The 26,012-nt window shown below is 46.2% G+C and overlaps 3 protein-coding genes across 6 annotated transcripts in view; 1 reads left to right on the top strand and 2 right to left on the bottom strand.

Annotated features, from left to right (window-relative positions):
• The window catches only part of SOS2 (SOS Ras/Rho guanine nucleotide exchange factor 2), a 51,231-nt gene extending 47,712 nt beyond the window's left edge, over positions 1 to 3,519 (bottom strand). For both annotated transcript variants that reach the window (XM_030451709.1, XM_030451710.1), the window contains exon 1: positions 3,170 to 3,519. In XM_030451709.1, the coding sequence (XP_030307569.1) occupies positions 3,170 to 3,256 (87 nt within the window). In that variant the 5' untranslated portion in view covers positions 3,257 to 3,519. The remainder of the gene's footprint in view (positions 1 to 3,169) is intronic.
• Positions 3,520 to 6,093: 2,574 nt separating this feature from the next.
• L2HGDH (L-2-hydroxyglutarate dehydrogenase) lies at positions 6,094 to 22,043 on the bottom strand. The gene is made up of 10 exons (XM_008502185.2): positions 21,181 to 22,043; positions 20,847 to 20,962; positions 18,599 to 18,750; positions 15,494 to 15,625; positions 14,754 to 14,904; positions 14,165 to 14,199; positions 12,881 to 13,048; positions 11,211 to 11,368; positions 9,860 to 9,991; positions 6,094 to 8,847 (listed from the first exon to the last, which is right to left on the bottom strand). Exons 1-10 carry the CDS (start codon positions 21,264 to 21,266, stop codon positions 8,652 to 8,654), a joined length of 1,326 nt encoding a protein of 441 aa, XP_008500407.2. The 5' UTR covers positions 21,267 to 22,043; the 3' UTR covers positions 6,094 to 8,651.
• Positions 20,901 to 25,311, top strand: DMAC2L (distal membrane arm assembly complex 2 like). 3 transcript variants are annotated; one of them, XM_030451676.1, is made up of 5 exons: positions 20,901 to 20,984; positions 21,659 to 21,768; positions 22,809 to 23,017; positions 23,860 to 24,031; positions 24,735 to 25,311. In XM_030451676.1, the coding sequence occupies exons 2-5, from the start codon at positions 21,662 to 21,664 to the stop codon at positions 24,847 to 24,849; spliced, it is 603 nt and encodes a 200-aa protein (XP_030307536.1). In that variant the 5' UTR covers positions 20,901 to 20,984; positions 21,659 to 21,661; the 3' UTR covers positions 24,850 to 25,311. The 3 variants fall into 3 exon arrangements, with proteins under 3 accessions (XP_030307536.1, XP_030307537.1, XP_030307538.1); XM_030451677.1 differs by lacking the exon at positions 20,901 to 20,984 and adding an exon at positions 21,007 to 21,276; XM_030451678.1 differs by lacking the exon at positions 20,901 to 20,984 and adding an exon at positions 21,313 to 21,335.
• The last annotated feature ends 701 nt before the right edge of the window (positions 25,312 to 26,012 follow it).

Below are 26,012 nucleotides of genomic sequence, written 5' to 3'. Positions count from 1 at the left end.
CTGTGATCCTTTAATAACTAAAGTCAGCTCCCAGATTAAAAGCCTTTCTGAAGCTTAGACCATAGGTCTGTTTGAAGTGATTTACTTGCAACAAACAGCAAGTTCAAGTTAACTGTAACCTCAGTGACCAGATGAAAATAGTGTTTTCTTCTGATTCATTTACCTTGACAGGATTTTTATAACAAGTTTCATTATACTCACTTCCTACTTGAGTTTCCAGCACAGCAACAGAAGGAAAAGGTTTTAAGACTAAGGACATGCCTGTAAATCTACCAGCTGGAAGAGAAGCAATACACACAACTCCTGTAAAATTTTCAACTTATGAGACTCCAAGGTGGTAGTGCTAGAGATATGGTGATGTAAATACATAGAACTAAAAACTCTGCTTTAATAATGTCTTGCCAATTAGCTTAGTTTTTTCCCTAAAATGACCCCCACTGGTAGGTACAATTTACCACTCTCTACTAATCCAGAATACTGTTGAAAAGACAGATTTCTTTTTTTCTGCATAACAAAGTAAGAACTGATGTATTTCTCCCTTTTTCCCCAATTCATCATTTGTTGACTGTGAACTACATAGAATTAAAGTAAATGCAAGGGCTTAAAAATGGTTTGATAAAAAGAAGTGACTTGGAACTTGCTGAATGCATAATACAAGAGACTGGTGAGGTCTTCAAAGCATGGCATGGACTTAAAAACCAAGTAGCAAGCAAATACTACCTGCTGTCAGCAAACTGCACCTGCTTGTTATCCAGCTCCACATCACTCTGTATATTATAATTCAGATTTCTCACACCTTACCATACAGAATGAAAACCAAAAACCTTCCTCTTATGCTATTACCAGGGTTTTTTTCTTTTTCAAGAAGTATTCATTCAAAGGAAAACTCTCAAGAATGGGAAATAGGTTGCTGCCTCTGCACTTGCAATATGATGAAAACCCAGCTTAGAAGTTCAATAAACTGTATTCCAGGTTTTTAACCAAAACGTTTCTGAGGCTCAGACCTTCTTTAAAGTGTTCACTGCAAAACCAACCTGCTTGAAAAGATCATGTCTGAACTGGCTGACAAGCAGAGTTTAAAACATATTCTGACCAAAACTTCAAACTATTTGAAAACTGTGCTAACATTTTATAAATTCTGATATTAACACAAAATCTGATGTTTTCCTGCACACTTGGGATCCAGTGCCACTTTTCTGCTCTCCTATAAATGAGAGAAATACTCTCATCTCATTATGGAAGTGAAAATGAAAGATGTAAACAAAACAAGCCATATTTTTTTCTGAAAGGTGCTGGTTTAAAAATCCCCACTGTTCATACTGAGGCATTTGATGCTTTAAATACATTAAAACTGAGAGCGTCTCCCTAATAGCCTGCCTGCAATAACTGGAACAATGATACAATTTTGTTTTGACTCACTGATACTGTGTGTTCACAAAAGAAATGCACACTACAGTAGGATTGCTTCATGCTCAAGGGTGGGTACTGCAGACAAGGAACTTTCCCAGGAAGAAAAAAAGCTGTCTATTAGCAACTACAATTTTTTACAAGCAGTCACTCGTATCTTGAATGTATTTCCTCTAGTGTGGAAAGGCTAAGGTCCAGCTCTGTCACTTTACAACAAAACTAAACTACAGAGACATCAAGAATTGGCAAGAGCAGCATTAATCCACCAACCTTTACATTACTGGTATTTTAGAATGATAAAAACACCTTTAAAGTTTTAAATAAATCTTTCTGGTCAAACTGCTGTAGCTACGCTTACATTTGGGTGATGCTGTTTTGGTCAAGGAGCTGTTTTACACGACCAGGATTAAGAAAAGCCCAGTGTAGCATTCTCTGAGCTTTCTGAGACACACTGAAAAGCAACTACTACAAGGAGGAGGAGATTCAGCAGGGAAGAACAGAAAATCCAGGATTCTTCAGCCAGGCGATTAGTGGGTTTTATGTCAGCCACAAGACTACTTAGCTGCCCTCAGCAGCTTTTAATACAAGTGACACTGGGACCCAAAAGAAATGTAAACCTTTGGTAGACAGAATCATTACCCCACACTATCACTAAATCTATTCTTGGGGAAAAAAAAAAAAAAAAAAAAAAGGCAAAACACTCAGCTGAGTGCTGCATTACTTGGATGACAGTGCTGCTCAGCACCAGAGCTCCAGATCAGTTATTGCTAGACCTGTATGATTGATGAACCTCACCCTTTCTGCAAGGGTGACAAGCCAGTGCCACAGAGCAGGGCATCATCACCCCCTCCATGCTCTTCCAGCCTGGATTTACCCCACTCCCTCTGCTTTTGGGGATGTCCTACCTCAGGGTGAGGGGCTGGGGACCACCCTGCTAGGCAAAACACATCCTGAGAAGAGAAATTCCTCCCTGTGACAGGCTAAGCCATTGGCCACAGTGTTTTATCTCATCGAGGCAGTGGGAAGCGGTTCCTCTCTCGTCACCCTGTGCCCCTGATGCTTATTTCTCTCGCAGAAATGGAATGGAATGGACAGCCCGGTGTGACAACAGCCTGTTTGTCACCAGCACCTCAACTGTGTGACCAGCACCCAGGAATGGGCCCGGAGGAGCTGTCTGGAGACATGCAGCTGGGAAAGGGATGGGAAGCTGCCCTTTCATCACAGCAGATCTCGGAAGAAAATCGATAATATTATCAGCAGCCTCAAACCGAATGCCTCGATTAAAAAAGGCAGGCATGGGACTTCTGGCAAGCGCTGGTGAAGGGGTGAAAGGAGAGAAGCAGCTTCTGACAGGAGGAGGAGGAGAGCCTGCCAGGCACACACATCCTCACACAAAGAAGCACCCAGGGCAAGAAGGGAACCATCCCGTGGGCCGGGCAGGCGGATGAGGGAAACCCTGTCCGAGCAGGGGTCGCCAAGAGGGGCTCGGACGCCCCTTCCAGCCCCAACAGCGCTGCCGGGAGGGGCGAGAGAAGGAGGTGGAGAGGAGGGCAGGAGCCGGGCAGGGGCACTGCGCAAGCAACCGGACCGAGGGCCCCGCTCCGCAGCGGGACAGGCACCTGCACCCCCGGCACAGGCACCAGGAGCCCGGGGAGAGGGGTGTGAGGCGGGGAAGAAGCGTTCCCCCGGGCCGGGGGCCTGAGGGCGGCGTGAGGCGCAGGTGCCGCCCGCTCTCCCTCCCTCCCTCCCCGGCCGGACTGACCTTGCGCAGGGCGGGCACGAAGAGCCCCCGCCATTTCGGGCCGTTCTCCTCGCCGAAAAACTCGTAGGGTTGCGGCGGCGGCTGCATGGCGCCCGCCGGCGGCTCCTCCGCATCGGGGCCACCCGCCTTGCCGCTCCCCGCCGGCTACGGAGCCCGGGGCATGGATGGCGGGAGGACGAGCGGAGAGGAGGGGGCGTAGAAGGGAAGGAGAAGCCGCCGCTCGTCAGGGCCGGGCCGGACCGGGCCGAGCCGCGCTGGGCTGTCGGCCGCCGCTGGCTCGCTCCTCACCCCCCCGCTGGAGCGGCCATCACATCCGGCGGGGCGGGAGGGGCCGGGCTGCGGGCCGCTGGCCCTGCGCTGACGGGGCGGCGGGTGAGGCACCCTGGGCCCCGCTGCCTGCAGCCCGCCGCCCCCCCACTCCTCCTCCTCCTCCTCCTCCACACCCCGCACATGCGCTGCCCGCCCCCTCCCGCAGCGCCCTCTGCGGGGAGAGCAGGGGAAGGGCGGGCGCAGCCCCACTGAGTGCTGCCCGCTGAGGTAATAGAGCTGGGACCGCACAGACACCGTCATGGTGCGGAGGGTTATGTTCCTCTCTCCTGCCCGTGAGGACGAGGGCAGCTCAGCCCGGCTCCGCCGCCATCTGCTCTGCGGCTCCTCCGGCTCCCTCAGTCCGTCCCCGCTTCCCGGCGCCTGCCTGGGAACGGCCTCGCCCTGAGGGAAGGCTCAGCCGGGGCCACCGTCCTGGGAGAAGGCACCAGCAGCAGCTGCGGTCTGGTGCTCAGTGACCCGGCAGCAGCCTCATTACCCGGGGCTCTTCTTAATTCTCTGCCCGGAGCCGTCTTCATCCCTACCCGGGGCTGTTCTGGCTGCCCCGGGCTGTTTGCCTCTCTGCCAGGGACCGTCTTCATCCCTGCCCCGGGCTGTTTGCCTTCCTACCCTGGGCTGTTTTCTTCTCTATCCAGGGCTGTTTTCCTCCCTATTTCGGGGTGCTTTTCTGAAGATACTTTTCTCCCTACCTAGTGGCAGTTTTCCTCCGTGCCCTCCTGAACTGTTCCTTGTCATTGCTCCCTCTTGAACAACCCACTCCAGCCAAACTTTCCCTCATTCCCTTCCGATGGCATTGTATTCAAACCTCATGCTTTTTGTACTTTACCCCCCTCTCCCTCCCCTTTTAAGACTTGTCTACAAAGGGAGTGGGTAAATTAAATCAGAAATCCAAGTTCCTTCCTGCCAGCAGTGATCCTTGGTTAGGACAGGTTTCCAGCTTGCAGAGGCACTGACAGCTCCTTTTCCTCTGGAAGTCTTTACCTTCCCACCACACCAGAGCAAGCCTGGGAGGTTTCCAACGAAATATTTATTTCAGTAGGAAGACACTTGATCATCAACCCCAAACTATGGCCAAAAAGAAGGTGGTCATCCCCAGTGCAGCCAAGGTAACCGCGGTGAGCTCCACAACCCCAGCAGTTCATCCAGCCAGGATTCCTGCTCTGGAAGGTGTTCCAGGCTGGGTGAACCCCTCACCAAGAGCTTTATCCCAACCTCCACAACCCCAAAGCACCCGTGTTCTACAGGTTGTGACATTCCGCTGTTCTCCGGACAGCCTGAACTGCTCCGAGGTGTGGCAGTGGTGAGCAGATGGAATCAAGTGCCATAGAGCAGCTCAGTTTCCCAAGAACAACCATCCAAGAGCAACCATCCCGTGAGTGGTGACAGGGCACTGTATCATCTTTTTTTTTTTTTTTTTTTTTTTTCTTTTGTCTTTTTTCTTTTCTCCACGGTTTTGATAATACAGGAGCACCCTGTGCTGGGTTAGGAACTGGCTGGAGGGCCGGGCCCAGAGAGTGGTGCTGAACGGGGCTGCATTCAGTTGGCAGCCGGTCACTAGTGGTGTCCCCCAGGGATCAGTGTTGGGCCCAGTGATGTTCAATATCTTCATTGATGATTTAGATGAGGGGATTGAGTCCATCATCAGCAAATTCGCAGATGACACTAAGATGGGGGGGGAGTGTGGATCAGCTGGAAGGCAGGAGGGCTCTGCAGAGGGACCTGGACAGACTGGAGAGTTGGGCTGATCCCAATGGGATGAGGTTCAACATTCCAAGTGCCGGGTCCTGCACTTTGGCCACAACAACCCCATGGGGAGCTCCAGGCTGGGGACAGAGTGGTTGGAGAAAGGGAGCTGGGAGTCTGGATTGCCAGGAAGGTGGCCATGAGCCAGCAGTGTGCCCAGGTGGCCAAGAAGGCCAATGGCATCCTGGGCTGGCTCAGGAACAGCGTGGCCAGCAGGTCCAGGGAAGGGATTCTGCCCCTGTGCTCAGCCCTGGTGAGGCCACAGCTTGAGTCCTGTGTCCAGTTCTGGGCCCCTCAGCTCAGGAAGGAGATTGAGGTGCTGGAGCAGGTCCAGAGAAGAGCAAGGAGGCTGTGAAGGGATCCAGCAGAATTCCTGTGAGGAAGGGCTGAGGGAGCTGGGGGTGTTGAGGCTGGAGAAGAGGAGGCTCAGGGGAGACCTCATCACTCTCTCCAACTCCCTGAAAGGAGGTTGGAGCCAGGGGGGGGTTGGGCTCTTTTCCCAGGCAACTCTCAGCAAGACAAGAGGGCAGGGTCTCAAGTTGTGCCAGGGGAGGTTTAGGTTGGAGATGAGAAAGAATTTCTTTCTGGAGAGGGTGATCAGGCATTGGAATGGGCTGCCCAGGGAAGTAGTGGATTCTCCGTGTCTGGAGATATTTCCAAAGAGACTGGATGTGGCACTCAGTGCCATGGTCTAGCAACTGCAACGGTGGTTCAAGGGTTGGACTTGATGATCTATGAGGTCCCTTCCAACCCAGCCAATTCTATGATTTTTTTTTTTTTTCTAAGAACTACAACATGCCACACTCTTCCCAAAGTTTAGGACTGACCTTAGAGTACACTTTTGGGGGAATAAATTGGGTTTGTCCAAAGCTGTCCCAATGCATTTATTCAGAACTTCAAGAATCACCATTCCACACACCACTACAGGTCCAGATCAGGCTCAAGACCAGCTCAGTCCACTGCATACATCTCCCTGTGTCAAGAAAAGCTCTGCAGTGTGATAAGCACAGATAAAATACTAATACTTGAGGAAGGCAAGTTTGGTGTCACACATGTTTGTGTGTCCCCCAAAAAAGTAATTTCTATTATACAGAGCTATAAACTACACTATAGGGCACATATTAGTGAAACTTTTCTGTAAGTCAGAAGAAATACAAAGATCTTACAGCAATTTAAATTAATCCACACCACGTTATTGTAATCATAATAGAAAAAGGCACACTTAAGCCTTTAGTTAGTTGGTTAGACCCTTTTAGAAAATAAATTCATACATTTTCACCATTTGTGGGCAACAAGATTCATGGAGGAATCCCTATTATCACAATTCTCTAACATTATTTCCTTAAAAAAGGTTTATATCTATCTCTAAAAATATAAATATTTCACAGAATGCTACTTAAAGATTCATAATTTAAAAGATTCAGTTAAACTCTATCCCAAAATAATCACCTCCTGAGAGTAAAAAGCACAGCAGGCTGCACAGCTAAATGTGCTGACTTAGGATTCATCATAGTAGGTGACTGCTTTACATTTTAATGTTCTTTATTCTGTTAATACATGTTAGGGCCACACCTCGTGTGGGAGGAAGTTGCTTTTGCAATCCTTTTGTAGTATTTACTGTTGATTGGCAACACTTCTGGCAGGGAGTGAAGATATGATTGTTCCATTGTGAAGATGTAACTTCCACAGCCACGCAGCATTTCAGCATCTGGAATACCTGAATCTCTGTTTAGTGTTATTGTGGCTAAGAAAAATGACAAAAGCTTTTATTTAAAGCTAGCTATTTCAATTTCTAAGTTGCTCTTATATGGGAATTACTTTTCTGGTCAAGTAGATGTCACCAGGAGTAAAAATAAAAAAATAAGAAAAGATTAAGTCCTTTCTCTCCCAAAAAACAGCTCAGCTGTGTACAGTGAAAAAAAAAAAACCAACAACCAACCAGCTAGCACACGACCTCCTATGGTAACACATTCCCTGATGAATGTCAGGAGTGCAGAAGGTAACTTTAAAAAAAAAAAAACCACCAACAAACCCAAACTGAAACAACAGGATGGCAAATTGCCTGGTAGCAAACTACCCACAATTATCTGTATTACCCAACATCCTGTGAACATCTGCTTTAAAACTATTCTCAAGTACTTTGTCCCTGGGGCCACGTAATTCTTTTTTGTTGCAATTAGGCAGAACACACCAGGACAGTCACTTAGTACCCTATGTGTTTAACATCTCTGTGTAAAGCACCTTCTCTGCACAGACTTCTCTTCCAGGTGCACTTGGGATAAAAGTTCAAGTATCAGTGAGAATTTAGGAGGGCAACCAGCACTTTGTCAGCTCCCCCCTTGCCAGCCATGTGAGGAATGGGAAGCCTGCCTGACTCACTGCTGTTTGGGCTCCAAGGGAAGCAGAATACAACATGACTCAATGGAGACAGGTTTCAGGAGCTTCCCTCCCTTCACATTTGCTTTTACAAAAGACCATTTCCACTGGATTGCTCAACATGCTGTACAAAGATAAGCTCCTTTTGCATCACTAGTATTCAAAGAAAAGAAAAAAAAACAAACAATCAACCAAGATTACAACCCCAAACCACTGAAGTAGTTTCTGATCAGAGCTGCCTTCCCAGATTTAACTTAAATGAAAAATTACTCTTCCAGGATACATTTTAATTTCAGCTCTATAAAAAAAATAGATACAGTGAGCAGATAGTGTATCTGAATTGCATATCTGAATTGACTTGGATTTGGTAATCCCTTATTAGGCTTATTTGTCTCTGAAATACTCTACATTCATGCAGAAGGCTCTGAATATTGTTTTCAGCCTCTGATAAAGCCCTTAATTACATATCAGCAGAACCCTTATGCAGGGCTTATCCTTCCATCTCCATTACTATAATGTAAGATTAGGAACTGCAGACTCCAGTTTAAAGGGAGTCAGAGAGAAACCACACAGAGAACCACCCCATGCTTGTGGTTTTTTCAGAGCACCAACCACCTCCTCCAGAGAGTGAGGAGGAGACAATGTCTGGAGCAGAAGCATGGGAAGTTCATGGAGGCAACCCCACCACAGGGGCTCTTCCTGCTCCACCTCATGATCCACTATGGTCCTGGGAAACCCTCACAGCTGTGCCTGGCACTGGCTGCTCCTGCTTAGAACAAACCTTGACAAGAAGCTGTTTGCTTCTTCCTTGCAGATGGTGGTACCCCACCAGCTCTTACCAGGCACCCTAACTCCTTTATTCATCAAGCTGGGAAGTTGTGAGCTGGCAATGGCAAACATTTCAAATGCTGGTCTTGCAAGCACCACGTTGCCTCCTGTTTTATCTTTGTCATTAAAGGATGCAGGGTTCATCCAGTGCAGACAAGCTGCTACACTTACAAGAGGGGTAAAAACTGCACTACACCCATCAAATCAGTCACAACTCAAATCTTCTCTTCACTTCATCTGCAATCATTTTTGCTATGGCAAGGGAGGAGGTAGCAGCAGGAGAAGGGGCATTTCTGACATGAAGGATTCTGCTTCCAATATCTCCACTGCCTCCATCAAATACAAAGTCATCCACCAAATTCCCATCACTGTCCAGAGCCTGAGCTCTCACTCCAGATGGACCCCTGCAAAAAAAAAAAAAGAAAAAGAAAAAGAAAAAAAGAGGTGGAGCTCAACATTAGAAAGGAAATGTTTTTTGAAGTCAGAGAATCAATTGTGTTCTGACCTTGTGAAGGTGCCCAGGCAAACACGGAAGGCAAACTGGAGTCAAAGCCCTGACAGGCTTTGGGGAGAGGACAGGGAAGTTTAACACTTCTAGGGAAGACTGGGAGATGTCCTCACAAGTGTTTTACCATAAAACACGGGCAGATAGCCAAGCACAGGATCTTCTCTGTCTTTCCTGGTTGTGAAGTTACTCTCCTACACACACACACACACACACACACACACACACGTGTGCCCTGTCTGTTCCAAAAGGAAACTCCTTGTTTTGAAGTCACAAGCCTTGTGAACATCAGTTTCATGCCAGTGGTATGTACTGCCTGAGATGGGTAACTCCCTGTTACCATGCTTGAGCTTTTCACACTCTAGATTTTCTTCCCTACAAATGTTTGGACAGTTAAACCCACCTCCATGCAGTTAAATACCTCATCTTTCCTCACAAGTCTCTTCAGTTCCTTAGCACTTGTAAACTCCTTTGAATTAGGTTCTCCCTCTGCACAGTAAGAACCTGAGTACACTTTTACTGAGATGATTAAACTAAGTCAATATTCACTCAGCACCAACTCACAGTCTGGCTTCTCCTCTGAACTTCATTAGTGTTTTGTTTTCTTTGTGAAAAAGAAATATTCAGGTTACTGAATGTGTCACTAGGATAAAGACTTTTTTCTTTTTAGTGAATACCTCTCAACCATGAATTGCAGCACATGGATAGTGTAAAAGTCACATAAATATTCATCAAACTTGCCTGGACACAAGCAAGCACAATATAAAAGACCTTCCTATAGGAAATATCTAAACACTTCAGTGCTTTGGGCACACATTTTGATAGAGGGAGTAAATTGCATTTGCTACTGTTAAAAAAAAAAAAGATTTAGCAAGGCACTGTTTGTTACTAACAAGGAACATTTCCTTTACCTGAGTACATCATTGACAGTGACCTCAGGGATGAACTTCTGAAGCTGCTTCACTTGTGCACTAAGGAAAACTGCTCTGTAGATCTCACTCAGTCCATAAGACAAGTTTCTCAGCACAAGCTTCCATAACCCACTGGAGAGAGGAAAAAACCAACCTCAGTATCACAAAAACCATCCATGATAACTGCAGCCCTGTCACACTAGCACTAAGAATGCAATTACAGGGCAAAAGTTCCCAACCCCAGCAACCCAATCATGCTTGAGAAATATGTTTGTCCTTCCCTGCTTCAACAAACCTTGTTCACAGAGCTGTAGCACTGCATTTACATCTTTCTTGAGAACTAACTCTGCACTCCAGTCCTTCCTATGCCCAGGATTTTTCTCTGGCCCAGTCAAATAGTAAGAGGCTGAAACCCCACATGCATGAGGGCAGAGAGATGTGCTGCTGGGGACTCTTCTCCACATTCTGAAAAGATCAGCACACTCCTAAAACTCTTAGCTTTCAGTCAGAGCAACTTGCTGTGTCTATGCAAATCTTGCTTGCTTGCTTTGCTTTCCTCTTCTCGTATAAAAATCTATAGACAATGATCAAAGTGCTTTCAACTCTTTAATAAACTGAATGAAGTTGAGCTGCTTGCCAGAAAGCTATTTTGCAGTTCCCTGCCCTGCTTTTCAGCCCTCCCTGGATCCTCACCAATATTTTCACATTCTTTTTCAAGTTCTATAATTGAGCACTTGGCAATGGTCCTTCCAGCCCCTCACAGAGAACCAAGATTTCACTCAGCTTCTACAGATGTTCTGTTCATTTATTTTTGTCCATTTATGTCTACAGTTTTATCAGTGATTCCTATTGCCTCTGACATGTTTCTTAAGACAGCTCCCTGTCCTGCACTCGTGGTCTTTAGTGTATTTCCTTGCACTTGGACATTTTTTCAACATGTGTTGATGGTCCTATAAAAGTTTAACATGGTGATTCAAACCACTCTATGTTCTCTCTTCCAATCATCCTCTGCAAGTATTTTAATCTCATTTTCTAGGTTGTTTAAAACTTTACACTGCATTTGGACCACAACCAGACCTGGAAGAGCTGCACTAGTAGCAAAATGGCTCACCAGTACCCTCTGATGAGCAGCTACATTCTCAGACCAGCTGTGACATGTCTTGGGAACTCATGAAAATTTGATTGTTACATCACCTGAAGTCGAGTGTCTCAGAGAAGTCCCCCCTTACTAGCATGACTGTCTTTAAACACACCAAAAAACTTGGCAAAAGTTTTCTTTTTGACATGAATGAGCTTCCAGAGTCCCAAGCTGACATTTAAAAGCCACATTCAGCAGAAAGAAAGACATTACCTGTACATGACAGCATCTAAAAAATCCCCAGTGCTGAAGTCAAACAATCTGTAGCCCTCTCTCTTAAAGGCCAGTACTGCATTAGGACCAAGCCAAACACTGCCATCCATTCTTGGGGTGAAATGAAATCCCAGAAAAGGGAACCGAGGATTGGGAACCTAAAGCAGGATACAAAATTACTGCAGCTGCTACAAACCAGGTCAGAGAAACAGCCACCCAGCCACCCAAGTCAACAAACTCATCTGCTGACTTTGCCAAGTTGCCAACAAAAACATCTGTGAAGAGGAAAACTACATTTACATTTTATTGTGTGAGAGAAGAATAAACCAACCCCAAACACTGTAAAGCTGTGTTTCCTCCCCCCAAATGGAAACAACTATTTGTAAATGAACAAGTGAACAAGGCAGTAAATTTGCCATTTCTAATCACTACAACAAAATTTGAGTCAGACAGTTAGGTCCTGTGCTGGTTCTCCTGCTTGTTAATTAGGCAGTTATTACAGGTCACTAATTTAACACTGAAGAACAAAACAGGGCCAAATACCAACCCCAGGTAAAACCAAAACAACAGAAAGGAGGAAAAAAAAAAAGCACCTATGATTTCTCAGGATATAAATCAACCCACAACAAAACCAAGGACATACTAATGCTATTCACCAGTAGTAATTAAACCACAGGTTATAAAATACTAGGAAAACCTCAAGCATTCCTGTTTTGCTCAAAACAACACACAGTTAGCAAGCCTGGCTAATTCTAATAAGTATCCACAGTTTCTCTTTTGTTTCAGAATGGAATGGAGTGTGTGTGTGAAGGCTGAAACAAAACTAAGTTGTCTATGTGCAGATACAAATATTAAACACACCTCTTCATGTCCTGGCACTTCAAGAGCTTGAGATATTCAGAAAAGGTGACTACAGAGACAACTGTGCTACTGTCTGAAAATAAGTAAGTATTGGGTATTTCTCAAAAAACCCACAACCTATTGCTACAATCTTTTCCTGTTAAAAAATGCTTTTAATACTTCCAAGGCCTGGTGCAACCACTGCACAAACTGCATTACATTCCTTGTAACATATCACTAAGAGTTCTGCAGTTTTCTAATCTAATTAGCAATTAGAAAAACCATGGCAAGAAACTGACAGAAGATACAACCTGTTCTTACCCAGCCATGACACCAGGCTGGAAGGCACCCTCACATCCCAGCTTTTCCTTCCTCCCATCCCAAGACAGGATCCTGGATTGGTCTACAATTAAAGCTAATTCAGTGATGAGGTTGAGAGACAAATGTCTAAATCTGTGCTTTGGGTATTGGCAAACAAGATTAAGTGTGATACATCCAAGTGATGAATTATATGCTGTTGTTTCCTACCATAAAGATTAATTTTATAAAATACAGGAGAAAGAGTTCTGTGGGCAGGTGGCTAGCATGCTAAATGTTTCATTCCTATTAAGAAAAAAACCAAACAAAACAAGACAAACAAAACCAATAAAACATAAACAAACAAATTACTGGGAGGTACTTCCACCTGGATACCTCAAGAATTAAAAATAATTCTTTGTCTTCTCAAAAAGCACCCCTATTTGCAGCCTAACAGAAACAACCAGGTAACATCTCCCTTATTTCTATAGTTTTAGCAGTTTTTAGAGTGATAGATACACAAGAGTACATACTGGGTAAATATTTCCTTTAACCATGTAGCACTTTTCTGGTTTTAGCACCAAATAATCTCCACGGAAAGGAACAATCCGAGGCTCAGGGCTGCAGCCACTGATCTCTGACAGGCGGTCTGAGTACAGCCCTCCACAGGTCACAATGTGCCTACAGGAGATTTCCTCACCCTGTGGGGAAAAAGCAAAACAAACCACACAGAAATTCAATGTATCTATTAAAAAAACCCAAAACATTCATCACCTACAAGCCCTGGAAAAAAATTAGTCGATACCAGAAAGAAAACCAGTTATATTTTCAAAAGGAGGCAGATAGAGTTAATAATTTCATTTAATTCTTGATAACATTCTCTTTAATTCCCTGGGGGTGAAGTATCCTAAAATGGCAAATTATTAGACAGGTAGGGCTGGGAGAATCTTCACAGAAAAGGGGTGGGGAAGAAAAAAAAAAGAATAGGAAACTTATCAATTCTCAGCCTACCTCCAGGTTTACAAGCTGTTATTTATCTCTATAGCTCACAGTATTTGTTTCCACATCACAGAAATACTCAAATGTTTGCATAAAATCAGCAAAATAAAATAAAGCAGTATTTGGTGAGAGAATCTAACAGATTTTGGAAGCTCCTTTTTAATGAAAGAGCAGAAATAGAACAAGAAAGCAGCAGCACTAACTTTAAAAACTATTAAAGGAGAGTGAGGTTGGGTTTAGGGTTTTTTTGGTCTTTTTTTTTCTCCCTCCCAAAAAAGAGTCCAGATATTCACTCCTGAAGGTGGAAAGGTCCCAGCTACATTTCCTGCACAACATGAACTGACTTGCAGGAATGACACCAGCACATGCATCCATTTTAATCAATTAGTTTGTGGCTTTCTGATGATAAAATGATTCTAAATGCTTCCTTATCATTTTTATAGATACCATAGAGCAAAAGCAAACATGAAAGTAGGTGTTTCTCACCAAATGGATAAGTCATAAAAGGAGTTCTTGGGAACAAACAGTGTCAGAATGTGTAAATAAAGAAGATAAGGGACATACACAGTCAAACAGACGTCCAGTAGCAGGAGAAAGTTTTCCTTTCATTATTATTCCCAGCACACAGTAAAATCTGAGTGTGCTCATATCCTTTGGAGTTGATTGCAGTTGTTTTATAAAAGCAGTCCAGTGATGATATGATTGAGCAGAATTTTATTTTAGGTAGTGTATTAATCCACCAGGACTCAACAGAAATTTGTAAGAAAAGGAAAAAACAGCTTTCTCTTAAGCAATTAAACCTTCAGCTTAGTTCTTACCTTTGAGCTCCTAACAACAACTGGGTATTTCAGCCCTGTAATAGAATTGGACAAGAGAAGGAATTAATAGGAAACTGACTGAACAAGCAACTTGTTCCCATTAAGGGTTCTTCCACTGGAAGCTCTCCAAGCTCTGAAGCAACATAGCTGACATTGCTGGACATAACTGAATTAATGCTGGACAGATTTATGGTTTGTTTTTTTTTAATCTTCCCTATGTGTACCAGCACTGATCCAGCCTGCATCCCAGGAGAAACAAAAAGCACTATCACAAGAATACACAATCAAAACTCAGCTCAATCTGATTCTAATAGACAGAACAAGCTACTTTCTCTCTGTTTTCTTCCACCAGTATTAAATGAATGAAATGGACTAAATAAAAAAAAATCATTCTTTTTTGGAGGAAAAAAAAAAGACAAACTGAGAAAAAAAACCATAAGCTTGCTAGATACTCTTAACATAGTTCTGCCTTTTGTCTCTTCCCTGTGAAGCATAAAGGTTCAGAAACATTAATTCAGTTAAAGCCAATGTGTTTTGAACAAAATCTTTGGCAGGACTTGAGCAATGCAGGGCAAAAAAAACACCTTACCATCTTCACTTTCTTGACCCATCTCCATGTTTGTAACTTCAAAATCAGTCAAGATGGTCCCACCTGCTTCCTGGAAGTCTTCAGCATAGGACTGAGCCACTTGTTTATAATTCACAATGCCAGTGTATGGAGAATCCAGGGCCATCAGCCCCTGGAACAGCAATGAGACACAGCAGAGTAGTGAGGGGTGTCTCTGGACTCTGGTTTTCCCTACAAAGGGTATTTCATCTGGAATAATGTGCACTGCCATGAAGAAAGGAGTGCTGCTGTCTCCCCACCCTTGGCTGCTCGTTCCTCCACGTGCCAGCTCCAGCATTTTGTGTTTGCTGACAACTAATCTGGTGCCAACTACTTCTGGTGGATTAAGTGGTGGTGTAACTACAGCATAAACACGTCTGGAGGGCCCAGACTTCAGCCAATACTTCCTTCTTTTGCACCAGGGACTATGTGACTCCAGCTTCAAATGGTCACCTGGGAGTTCCACCTGCTGCATGGCTGCTGCCAACACCTCCTGTGAGGCTCAGAGGTATCATCTCCACACTGATGGCACTGCAGGTCAGAAAGTCTCCTCTGAGTTAGACAACAGCTTAGGCTTGTCCTAGCAAGGTTCAAGCCCAGCCTGTAGAATTTTTAATGTTTCTGAGGGATGGGGTACTATCTTTATACCAAAAAGGCTCAGGTTTTCACATATTTGTTATCACACTAGATGGCATCACAATATTTTCCTATAAATCCCTTACCCTGCAGAAGGGTTCTTTTGCTTGGATTTCTTTTGCTCCAATCAGTTTCAGACCTGGGACATTGTTCTGCAGCCCTCTTTCATACAGAGCTTTGAGTCTTGGGATTTCCTCTTGTTCAACAGCTACAATCAGCTTCAGAAAAGAAGGTAAGAAAGCAAACCAGTGAGCAAAACACACAAATCCAGCTCAGGTTTGGCATCAAGCCCAAGCTAACAAGCAAGCAGCAGTGAATGAGTGAGCAGTGAGTTATAAATCAAGGGGGGGGGAATGTGGTTTGTGCCATTAGTTGCACAAGATTCTATTTGTACCTGCTATTACTGAGGAAGCACTAATATATTAATGATGGTGAAAAACAAATGTTCAGCTGTAGTTTATGCTACAATCAATGGATAATATTGGCTAAAAATACCATGAGACTAGAAATCTGAAGGTGAGAGTATGGCTCTAAAGAGACAATGGGATGCTTTCAAAATAAAACTTAATTTCACTCCAGATGAGCAAATCTTAAGCAATATCAATTTACCTCAAGATGTACAAAACTCAAGCAGCCACGAGACATAAAGACATGTCCTGACATGGTTCTTCAACTGAACTGTACCAGCTTTGCTTCACTTCATGTAGTGAGCTCATAGCTACCACCAGAGATTCATCTAGGCTATGAATTATCTGTGCCAGGAATGCCCAGCCCATCCTGCTGCCAGGCCCAGCTCAGGTTTGACACCACAGGAAGGCACTCCAGGAAAAAAAACCATAAAGCCTCAACTTCATCCCTGGAATAAACACTGCTGGGGGAGGCAAGGTGAAAGAACACAAAATGAGTGTCAGCAAAGGACCAGCAATGCTGCTGGGTCAATGCTAGCTCTGCCCAAGCTCAGATTGGTTCCTACAGAGTAATTCTGCTCTCTTGGCATCCTCTGGGTGCTCTGAGAGAAGAGCAGGCTCCCAACTCCAGGTGTATGGCTGCACAAGTCCACAGTGCCATCTTGTGACCAGCTCTGCAGTGGAGTAAGCACAGCACAGACACAGCTCTGAGCACACCCAGGTCAGGCCAACCACTACCCAACACTGCCCAAATCCAGGGATCTCTGCTCTGCACCCCAGAAATGGGAGGGATCTGCACCCAGCTCCCAGCAAGTGCTGAGGCAGAAGGGCTGGAAGTGCTCCTTGTCAGAGCAAATGGGGGCTGCACTGCATTGTTAAGAGCTAGGATCATGCTGCCAGAGGTGTTTGTGAGTAATCCCAAATCCTGGGCTCAGTTCTGGGCCCCTGAGGACAAGAAGGACATTGAGGGGCTGGAGTGTGTCCAGAGAAGGGAACGGAGCTGGGGAAGGGTCTGGAGCAGAAGTCTGCCCAGGAGCAGCTGAGGGAGCTGGGGGTGTTGATCCTGGAGCAGAGGAGGCTGAGGGGAGACCTTCTGGCTCTCTGCAACCCCCTGAGAGGAGGTTGGAGCCAGGGGGGGTCGGGCTCTGCTCCCAAGGAACAAGGGATGGGAGAAGAGGAAAGAGCCTCAAGTTGTGCCAGGGGAGGTTTAGGTTGGAGCTGGGGAAGAATTTCTCCCTGGCAAGGGTTGTCAGGGCCTGGCCCAGGCTGCCCAGGGCAGGGCTGGAGTCCCCATCATCCCTGGAGGGGTTTCAGAGCCCTGGAGATGTGGGGATGAGGGACATGGGGCAGGGGTGGCCTGGGCACTGTTGGGGTGAGGGTTCACTGGATGTGAGTTCAGGTGGTTCAGAGAAGAGCTGACTGTAAAGAACTGCAAAGGGAGCTTCAGAGGTGAACAAAATGGCAGATGAGATTCAATGCAGAATAAATGTGAAATGATGACCACAGAAAAAGCAGCCTTAGCCTCAGGTATAAAGTAATGGGATCCAAGTTCGAAGTTACCACTCGGGACCAAGATCTTGGGGTCAGATAAACAATCCTATGGGAACATCAGCTAAATGCCTGGTGAAAACTGAATGTTGAGAACACTTAGGAGAAGAATACAGGATAATATAGAGAACTCTACTATGTGACTGCAAAAATCCAGCCTCTGACCACACCTTGAATGCTGAGTGCAGCTGTGGTTCTCATCTTGTGCCAAAGATGCACTGAAGGCAAAATGGTACAGAGAATGCAGACATGGTGGGAACAGCTTCTCTAGGACTGACTGACCACCTGGGAGGGATGACTTTGAGGGAGGAGGGGATATAAAATTAGGTGCAGCTTAGTGTCAACACAGATCAATTGTCCATAACATAAGGGCTAGGGGCCATCAGATGAAGCTTCTAGCAGGCAGTTTCCAAATGATGGCACTCTTGATGCAGTGGGTTGTTGATCCCCACATCAACTTTGATGCTCATCAAAGTATGCACTGATGCAAAAACTTTTAATTGAATAACACTCTGAAGAGAAATCCATTGAGAGCCACTACAGACAGAACAGATCAGGCTCAGAAAATAACCTGAGCTTAAAAACAGTTGGAAGTTGGGAGAATTAATGATTTGCTTGTCCTGTTCTCATTCCTCCCTGGGTCTGTGTTCAACAGACACTTCCAGAAATGGGATACAGGGCTGGCCAGACCCCAGGCTGAACCCCACCCTTCAGTCCTCAGCATTTCAGGTTGTGTTTGCTGAGCTAACATGGCATAAATGCATGGAGCTGGGTGACATCTGGAGCTATTTTCAAGTCATGAAGTCCTGTCAGAGCTTGATATGCCAATAAGTATGGCAGGAACATCATGAGAGCCTTTGTGTTCCTTGGAACTACACAAGTGCCCCTCCATGGTGCTTGGCTTCCACCATTTCCACCTTTGCTTTCACCATGAAACCTTCCACCATTAACCTTGACACCTGGCAGCCCCCAGATAAGGAAAATTATTATTCAGGCCCAGAAAGAAAAAAAAAAAAACAAACCCAAAACATCCTATAATTCTACCATTTTCTAAAAAGAAATAATCTGAGTTGCTGGAAAGAAGAAAGCAAAAAGGCATCCTGAGGGTTGTAAGTGCTGTAGCAACTCCTCTCTTGGGAAAAAGACCCCAAGAAAGCCTGTGCTATACATAGTAAGGTACATTACAGGGTCTCAGATTCCAAAGGTAAAGTAAAAACTGCACAGCAGCTCCTATACCTTCCCACACTGCTTATATGGTATTCCCTTCTGGTCACAGTACTCGTAGCAGAGGGCTGCACCCTCCACACACAGCTTAGCTTTCAGAGATCCAGGTTTGTAATAAATTCCACTGTGAATCACACCACTGTTATGTCCACTCTGGTGATGAGCTAAATAGAAAGAAAAATACATTACTAAAATCCATGTTCCAGCAACTGGTTCATACCTTAATGACTTCAGCTGTCAGAGGAGTGAGCAATCTAAAGGTCCTGCCCCAAATCACTGTTGCAACAAAAGATGCTCAAATAAGGTAACTGCATAACAAACACAATTCCTCCCTGGGTCTCAAAAGGCTAGAAAATACTGACACAGCAAGACCTGGTTAATAATAAACCATCACAGCTTGCAGTGTGTTGAATCAACAGGAGAAACTGAAAAAAAAAAAAAAAAAGACAAAACCCACAAGTTTTTGTTCCAAGAGCTAGAACTGCAGGCCAATCAATCAACATTTTACATGCTATTTAAGAAATTTTTTTATAATTAAAGGTATCCTTAAAGGCCCCATCTAACATAATGTCTGTGCAATCCTCCATCTTTTTGCACTGGTAGGCTTTTCAAATATTTGCAAACTGGATTAGGTGGCTATTTCCTCTTCGTAATTAAGTAAAATAGAGGTTTAAAATAACACAGATATTTTTTCCTAAAATAAATTGGACAAGTTCTCCTTCAAATATCGACTCCCAAAGGTAACCCCTGCTTTGCACTCACACAATTGTCAAGACTTCCATGTCTCATCCAGGGGGGCAAAAAACCACTTTCTATCATACATGCAACACCTCAAGAGCAATGTACAGCCAGGCTGCTGAAGATACTTCCACCAAGAGCTTTGGTTACAGGTCTCATTCTGAGTTGATGTGCTCCCTTGGGGCTGCTCCTGCCTGCCCAAAGTGATAGGGTATCAGCATTAAGTACTTGGTGTGAAAAAACTGCTTGTAGTGAACCTGTGCTTGTACTTGAGCAAAGCAGAAGAGTTTTCAGTGAAGCAGCAGAGCTCATTCTTTCTTATTTCAAAGCCAGGACAGATGTCCAGGTGCAGAGTCCCTCAGGATTTCCCATGTCAACAGGCAACACTTGCTCCAGCTAAAGCTGGGTCAGCAGCTTGTGATATTTTCCCAGTCATCCCTGTGGTAATTCTTTACCTTCAACCTCCCAAAGGGAGCACCTCACAGAGCACACAGAGGGATATGCAGGAACATGGGGCAAAAGACTGTGGTTTACCCTCCTGGCATTTAATTGTCAGGCTTAGACTTTGCCCAGACCAGCAAATCCTGGACATTTTTAAGTATATCTCTACATCCCAGCTCTCCCTCTCTCCAGCCATCACTATTTGCTGTCCCTCTTCTCCTCAAGTCCCACCAAAAAGCCATCCTGGCACCATTCTCAGTTCATCCAGACCAGACCTGCTCTTGTCCCTTTGCAACCTCCACTGCTCCTCACTCGAGTCACAGAATCACAGAATGTTCAGGTTGGAAGAGACCTCCAAGCTCGTCCAGTCCAACCTTTGACCAACACCATAACCTAACTACTAAACCATGTCCTTAAGGACCAGGTCCAAATGCCTTTTAAATCCCCCCAGGGATGGTGACTGGATTAGGTGGCTATTTCCTCTTTGTAATTCTGTAAATCGGAGGTTTAAAATAACACAGATATTCTTCCTAAAATAATTTGAACAAGTTCTCCTTCAAATATTGACTCCCAAATGCCTTTTAAATGCCTCCAGGGACAGTGACTCCGCCACTGTCGATGTCAATCACCCTCCCTGTCCTTTTCCATGAAAACTCCTGCTGCTGCTGGAGCTCTGGGACATTAAGACCTGCTGCTTTCAACACCCCCAGCAACAATGTTCAGTCTTTCTTAACTTTGAAGTCCTAAGAGGGGAATACAGGCCGGTGACAACTCTGCTTCTCCACTGGAGGATGTATCCTTGGCAAAGGGAGGAAAAAAAAAATAAATCCCCTGTCAGGGGAAAGCTGAGGGGCACCGGGGAACGAAGCTGCTCTTCCCGCAGGGAATCCATCACCCGCTGCAGATGCTTTCCCAAAGGCTCCCTGCCCACCCAAAAACTGCGCTTCCCTTTCCACCTGTGTTCAGAAACCACCGAGGGTTCGGTGAGGAAGCGAACTGCAGGAGAAGCTGGGGGAAAGCTCTCTGACAGCCAGCCAGCCGCAGGGTCACCCCGAGAGCAGGGCTGAGGGGGACTCCATACCCAGCTCCTGCTCCTTCTCCAGCACGGCGAAGGTGAGCGACGGGTACCGCCGGGAGAGCTCCCGGGCTGAGGCGAGCCCCACGATTCCCGCACCCACCACAGCCACGTCGAAAGTGCTGCAAGGAGACAGACACAGCCGTAAGCCCTCCCTGGCAGCTCCCCCTGACCACCCCGACCCGCCTCCCGCCGCAGCTCTGAGGGGGAAGGCGACTTTCCCCGTCCTCATCCCCGTCATGGCCGCCCTCCCGCTGTGAGGAGAGGGCTGTGGGGACACGCCAAGGAGGCAGCGGGGCTCTGGCAGGGCCGCCCCCCGCTCCCAACCTCGCCGCCTCACCTGCGCTGCCGGCTCTGAGCCCGCCATAGCCCCGCCGCAACGCAGCCAACACCTCCCGCCCGCTGCCGCAGCACCGTGGCCGCCATCTTGGGGGCGGTGAGGCACAGTGGGACCGGGACCAGGACCGGGACCGCCCCTCCTCCTGCGCCTCCGCGGTGAGGGGCGGTCGGGGAGGGCTGAGAGGGGGAGTTGGCCTTAGGGTACGGTTCGGTTGGTCGTCCCTTACGGGCAGCCCCGGGGGGAGGGCATCGCGGGAGCGCTGGGTCGCGGAGTGGCCCCGGGGCGGGGCGAGCCCTGAGGCGGTGACGGAGCCTCCCCTGATGGCGCTGATCCTCACGGGTTCCCCCGCAGTGAGCGCATAACAGCTGCTGGCACCCGCCTAGGCCTTGAGGGGAAGCCGGACTTGAGCCGCTGTTTGGAAGAGGGGTCTGAGGCTCCAGAGAAGTGTCTGCGTTTCCCTTCTCTCCTTTTCTTCTAGGACATGGTGGTGTTGGTAAGGCTGACGCGGCCGGTGTGCAGCCTCACCAAGCTGCCGCCCCCGGGCACCTGCAGGAACTTCTGGGGATGGCTGAATGCCGTCTTCAACAAGTAAGAGGGGTTTGGTGTGCACAGGGCAGTTCCCGGGTCCCAGGTGTCTCGCTGCGTGGTTTGTGAAACACAGAGAATGGAGTCCCAGAGGAGGAGCCAAGGTTTTATTGCTGTCGGCACTCTCCCTGAGACTGCGTGTTGATGCTTGTACCTGTTCCCTGTGGCCTTTTCCCCGAGTTGGCCACGCAAGCTGGGATGGGGGTTCCTTCCTTAAATTCCACGCCTTCCTTTGACCCCTGACTGCATATAAACGAGAAGCACAGCTGTGCCCTTTGACTTAGAAAAACATCTCGGCAGCCTATTGTTCAGGCTGTGACCAGCCTGAACGCAAAGGTTTCACTTTTCCTTGTAGACAGATAAAAGCCTTTCTCTGGAAAACCCTCTGCTTGTGCCAGTAGCTGATAGTTTTGCTTTGTCTTCCTGCTCTGTGCATCTGATGGCTCTAGTGGGGTGGGAAGCTCAACCAGGCAGGAGTTTCTTCCACGTCTTTGTTTCTGCCTTCAGCATTCCTCACCAGACTGAGAAAGAGAACAGTTTCCTGAGCAGTCCCAAGGATTTTAACTAATCGCTGAAGTCTGCCTTTTGAAATAATCTAATTCTTGAGTAGAAGGCTTCAGGAATGACACACTCATGGCAGGCAGTGTTCAGGTTTTCTATAATCAAAATACGTTTGGGTGGCACATTTGCAATCGCTGTAAAACCTTACTCTGGGTAGAGAAAGGTGTTTTTTATCTCTTTACACAGGTATGGGAGGCAACAACTAGAAGGGTCAGCATGCCTAAGTCAAGTCGCAATCGTATTGTTCTTCTCCAAGAACAACTACCATTTAAAACGTTTAAAAAAAACAAAAAACACCACCTTACGCCAGACTGATTAAGACCCACAGCCCAAATAATTATATAGAAGCAACTCCCAGCCAATATCATTCTTCCTTTTCTGCCTTTTTGCTACGTATTTGTTGTGCAAGCATTATTTTCATCAAGACAGTAAATCTCCTACCCTGTAGAACCCCTGTGGGTGCTCTCCCTCTCTCCTGGCAGGGTGGACTACGAGCGCATCGAAGCCGTTGGCCCTGACAGAGCCGCTTCGGAGTGGCTGCTGCGCTGCGGGGCCCTGGTGCGCTACCAGGGCTACCAGAAATGGCAGCAGGACTACAACGGCCTCCCCACGGGACCTCTGGAGAGATACAAGATAGAAGCAATCAATGCCACTGAGTCTTGCATCATGTACACAGGATTTGACTATTTTGGTAACGTAGACAACAGCTGTGGAAAAATTAGGTTGTGCGTATCTAGCGCTTCTCGGCCGCGTCAATGCATCAGTTGCCAGGTCATCCTCTTGTTCCTTAGAAAGACACAGAGAAATATTTTGGAACTTTGGGTTTGTTTTCCCTTAAAATGGCTCTACAAATACTCAGCAGTTCCTAAGGTTTTGTTGGAGGTGTGGTGGGAAACAGAACAAGATTGGGAACTTCGTAAGCCCTTCTCTGAAGTGACAGTAGCACTGAGGAAGTGCAGCAAAGCATTTGCTGTTGCACTGAGTTCATAGATAAGTAGTTGGTAGCAAAAAGCACTACTTTAAATAATCTTCTAAATCAAGTGATGTTTTGGGTGCCTGTGAAGTTATACTGCTCATTCTCCAGGCATTTATGAGGGCTTCAAAGATGAAAAAAAAGCAGCAAGCTTTCAGCTTCTTACAAAATAAAAAAGAGGTTGTTTCAGATCTCCTTTAAGTAATGCAAAACAAAATGGGGAGCAGACCATTTTACTTTTGTATTGGCAAGGGGCCCTGAATTTCTTGGCAGTAGTATGTTTCTAATTCAGAGTCATTGTTTATCTCCCCAACCTTTAGAGCTTTTTTTTTTTTTGCTGCTTGCCCATGTCAGAGCTCTTGGTATCTCACCAAAAGGATACAAACCTTGGGATTTTCATATATTTGGGGTTACATAAAGGGACTTTAGAGCTTCACTGTGTGTGATGGAAGGTGTTCCTGTGTGGTCTTGAAGGCAGTTACTGAACTGGTGAATGAGAACTTGCTGAGCAGAGGTTGTTGATGGTATTCTGAAGCAAGATTTCATTTTTGTCTCTCTAGATGGTCTTGAACATGTCACAGAAATCAAGCTGCAGAAGTGTATTTACATACAGGACCAGTGCCTGCAGAGGCTCAGTGAGACAAAGAACCTGCAGAAGAGTCTCCTCCAGATGCAGATCATCTCCTGTGGGAATGTCACAGACAAAGGTGTCATTGCACTCCACAAGCTGACGTACGTGAGCTGCTGGGCTCCCCTTGCTCCCTGGCTGTCACCTCCCCACAGCTTGGGGATTGTGTTGCCTCAGGAGATGAAGTCTGAATGTTTCTGCCACTGTGGGGTGGCTGGGTTTGGGGACTGACCTGAGCAGTTGCTACTGCAGGAAAGGTTTCTTCAGGTGTGGTTAGAGACAGCTCTGAAAAGACATGTGGATTAACAAGTACATATTAATCAGTCTTTTAAGGCTGAGGCAGGGACTTGGGTAGCATTGGGAGGGCCAGAGTCACCTGCTGCAGTATGTGGATTCATAGCTGCTCTTCTGTCCTTGGAGTTGAGCCCAGCATCCCCATTTACACATGAAGTCAGGCAGTGCTGATTGCTGCAGAGAGGAGAGCAGGACATGTGCTTTCTGCCAGCACACAGCCTTTCCAAGGGCAGTGCCTGTGTGCAGCTCTCTGGCACACGAGGTGGGTTTTGCTTGAGAGTAAGGAGCTAAAGATCACCTTGATTTCTACACTGGGGAGAGCAGAGTCCAGGATCCCTTTTTAAGCTATGTAGGACAACTTCTACTGAGCTAAAAGCTTCAAGCACACACTTCAGAAAAAAAACCTTTCTGTTAGAATCTTAAAATACTCAGAGTAACAATGGCAGAATAATCCTTTAACTTCAGTGTCAAGTCAAATAGTAGTTGCTGACTTTTCTTTTCAAATACTTACAGGAACCTTGAATATCTGTATCTGAGTGACCTTCCTGGAATAAAACAGAAAGAAACTACTGTTCACCTCCTGCAGCAGGCACTGCCAAACCTGGAGCTAGAGCTGGATTTGGAATAAACACAGCTGCACATCACTGAGGTGTCTTCAGTTTCACAGTATTTATCATGTGTTGCATAAATGAAGTTGTAGCTGCTACATTTCCTGGTATGGAAGTCAGCCCAGATCTCCCAATCCAGCCTGAAAAGCTGGATGCAGCCTTTTGTGAAATTAGGTTTTAAGCTTAAACTATATGGTGAATCAGCACCAGAGCAGGTGGGCTTCTGTGCAGTGATTTTTTTTTTCCTATTTCTATAGGAAGCTGTTAATACATCAGTAAGTTTTCAGTTATTTTGTTGCAGAGAAATTAAAGTGCACAGTGTCAGTGGGAAGAGGGACAGAGCTGTGACACAGCAGCACTGTGCACTCTCACTGTGTGGTGGTGTGGGAATGAGAGCTGTTTGCTCTCTGGGAATCTCACCCAGTCACTGGGTGCCGATGTATTTAATAAAATTATTTATGGCCTTTTTGCTGTTCTTCATGCTTTGACTCACATTGTCTTTGTTTTAAGTGGAACTTAAGTAAAAGCTGAGCTGAGGAACTGAACGTGGATTTACCTGGGGAGAAGCAGGCTCTCCTGGACATCCCCTTGCAGACATTTTTACTGTATGCTGACACAGACTAAATGAATTCTTTACCTCTGCAGCTGCATCCACATCACTCCTGCTAACTGAGCAAATGATTGACCCTCAGAAGAATACAGCATGTCGAGTCAAATTCCTGGCTTTGGTGGCAGGGCAGAGAAGAAAGTAGATTTCCTAGTGATGTCCCAGATGTGGCTGCCTCTGCAAAACTGAAGTCTCTTTTCTTACCCCTGGCTGTCAGCTTGTCCTCTGCAGGAGGTGATGCCCAGCAGCAGAATGGGTAACATCTGCACAAGCTGCAGCCTGGATTCTCTCTGGTCCCTCCTAGTGCAGAGCAGCCAGAATCAGTGTCCAGACATGAAGCTCCCTCCAGGAGGTGCCCACCAGGCTGCCCACTGCTCCCAGTGCCTGGGTGCTGCAGAGCCTTGCACACCAACAGGATCTCTACAAGAAATACTGGCACATCAAAGCTTGCTGAGGGTAACCAGAACTAGCTATGGACACAGTGCTCAGGATTAAAATACATTAAAATATAATATGAAATAAAAGATTGGCACACTGTGAGGATAGGGCATCTGGCCCATTGAAATGGCTGTTACT

The sequence above is a fragment of the Calypte anna genome, chromosome 5A (genome assembly GCF_003957555.1).
Source record: "Calypte anna isolate BGI_N300 chromosome 5A, bCalAnn1_v1.p, whole genome shotgun sequence".
Classification (NCBI taxonomy): Eukaryota; Metazoa; Chordata; class Aves; order Apodiformes; family Trochilidae; genus Calypte; species Calypte anna.
The sequence above is the reverse complement of the archived record's forward strand: the minus strand, read 5'-3'. Positions and strand labels throughout refer to the sequence as shown.

Bases quoted from the DNA above. Each gene is read 5' to 3' on its own strand.
- L2HGDH (XM_008502185.2), bottom strand. From the start codon at position 21,266: ATGGCGGCCACGGTGCTGCGGCAGCGGGCGGGAGGTGTTGGCTGCGTT. The intron at 18,751-20,846 runs GTATGGAGTCCC...CTTTCTATTTAG, and splicing joins GGAGAAGGAGCAGGAGCTGG to CTCATCACCAGAGTGGACAT. The intron at 13,049-14,164 runs GTAAGAACTAAG...TTTTCCCCACAG, and splicing joins TTGTTGTTAGGAGCTCAAAG to GGTGAGGAAATCTCCTGTAG.
- DMAC2L (XM_030451676.1), top strand. From the start codon at position 21,662: ATGGTGGTGTTGGTAAGGCTGACGCGGCCGGTGTGCAGCCTCACCAAG. The intron at 21,769-22,808 runs GTAAGAGGGGTT...CTCTCCTGGCAG, and splicing joins CTGAATGCCGTCTTCAACAA to GGTGGACTACGAGCGCATCG. The intron at 23,018-23,859 runs GTAACGTAGACA...TTGTCTCTCTAG, and splicing joins CACAGGATTTGACTATTTTG to ATGGTCTTGAACATGTCACA.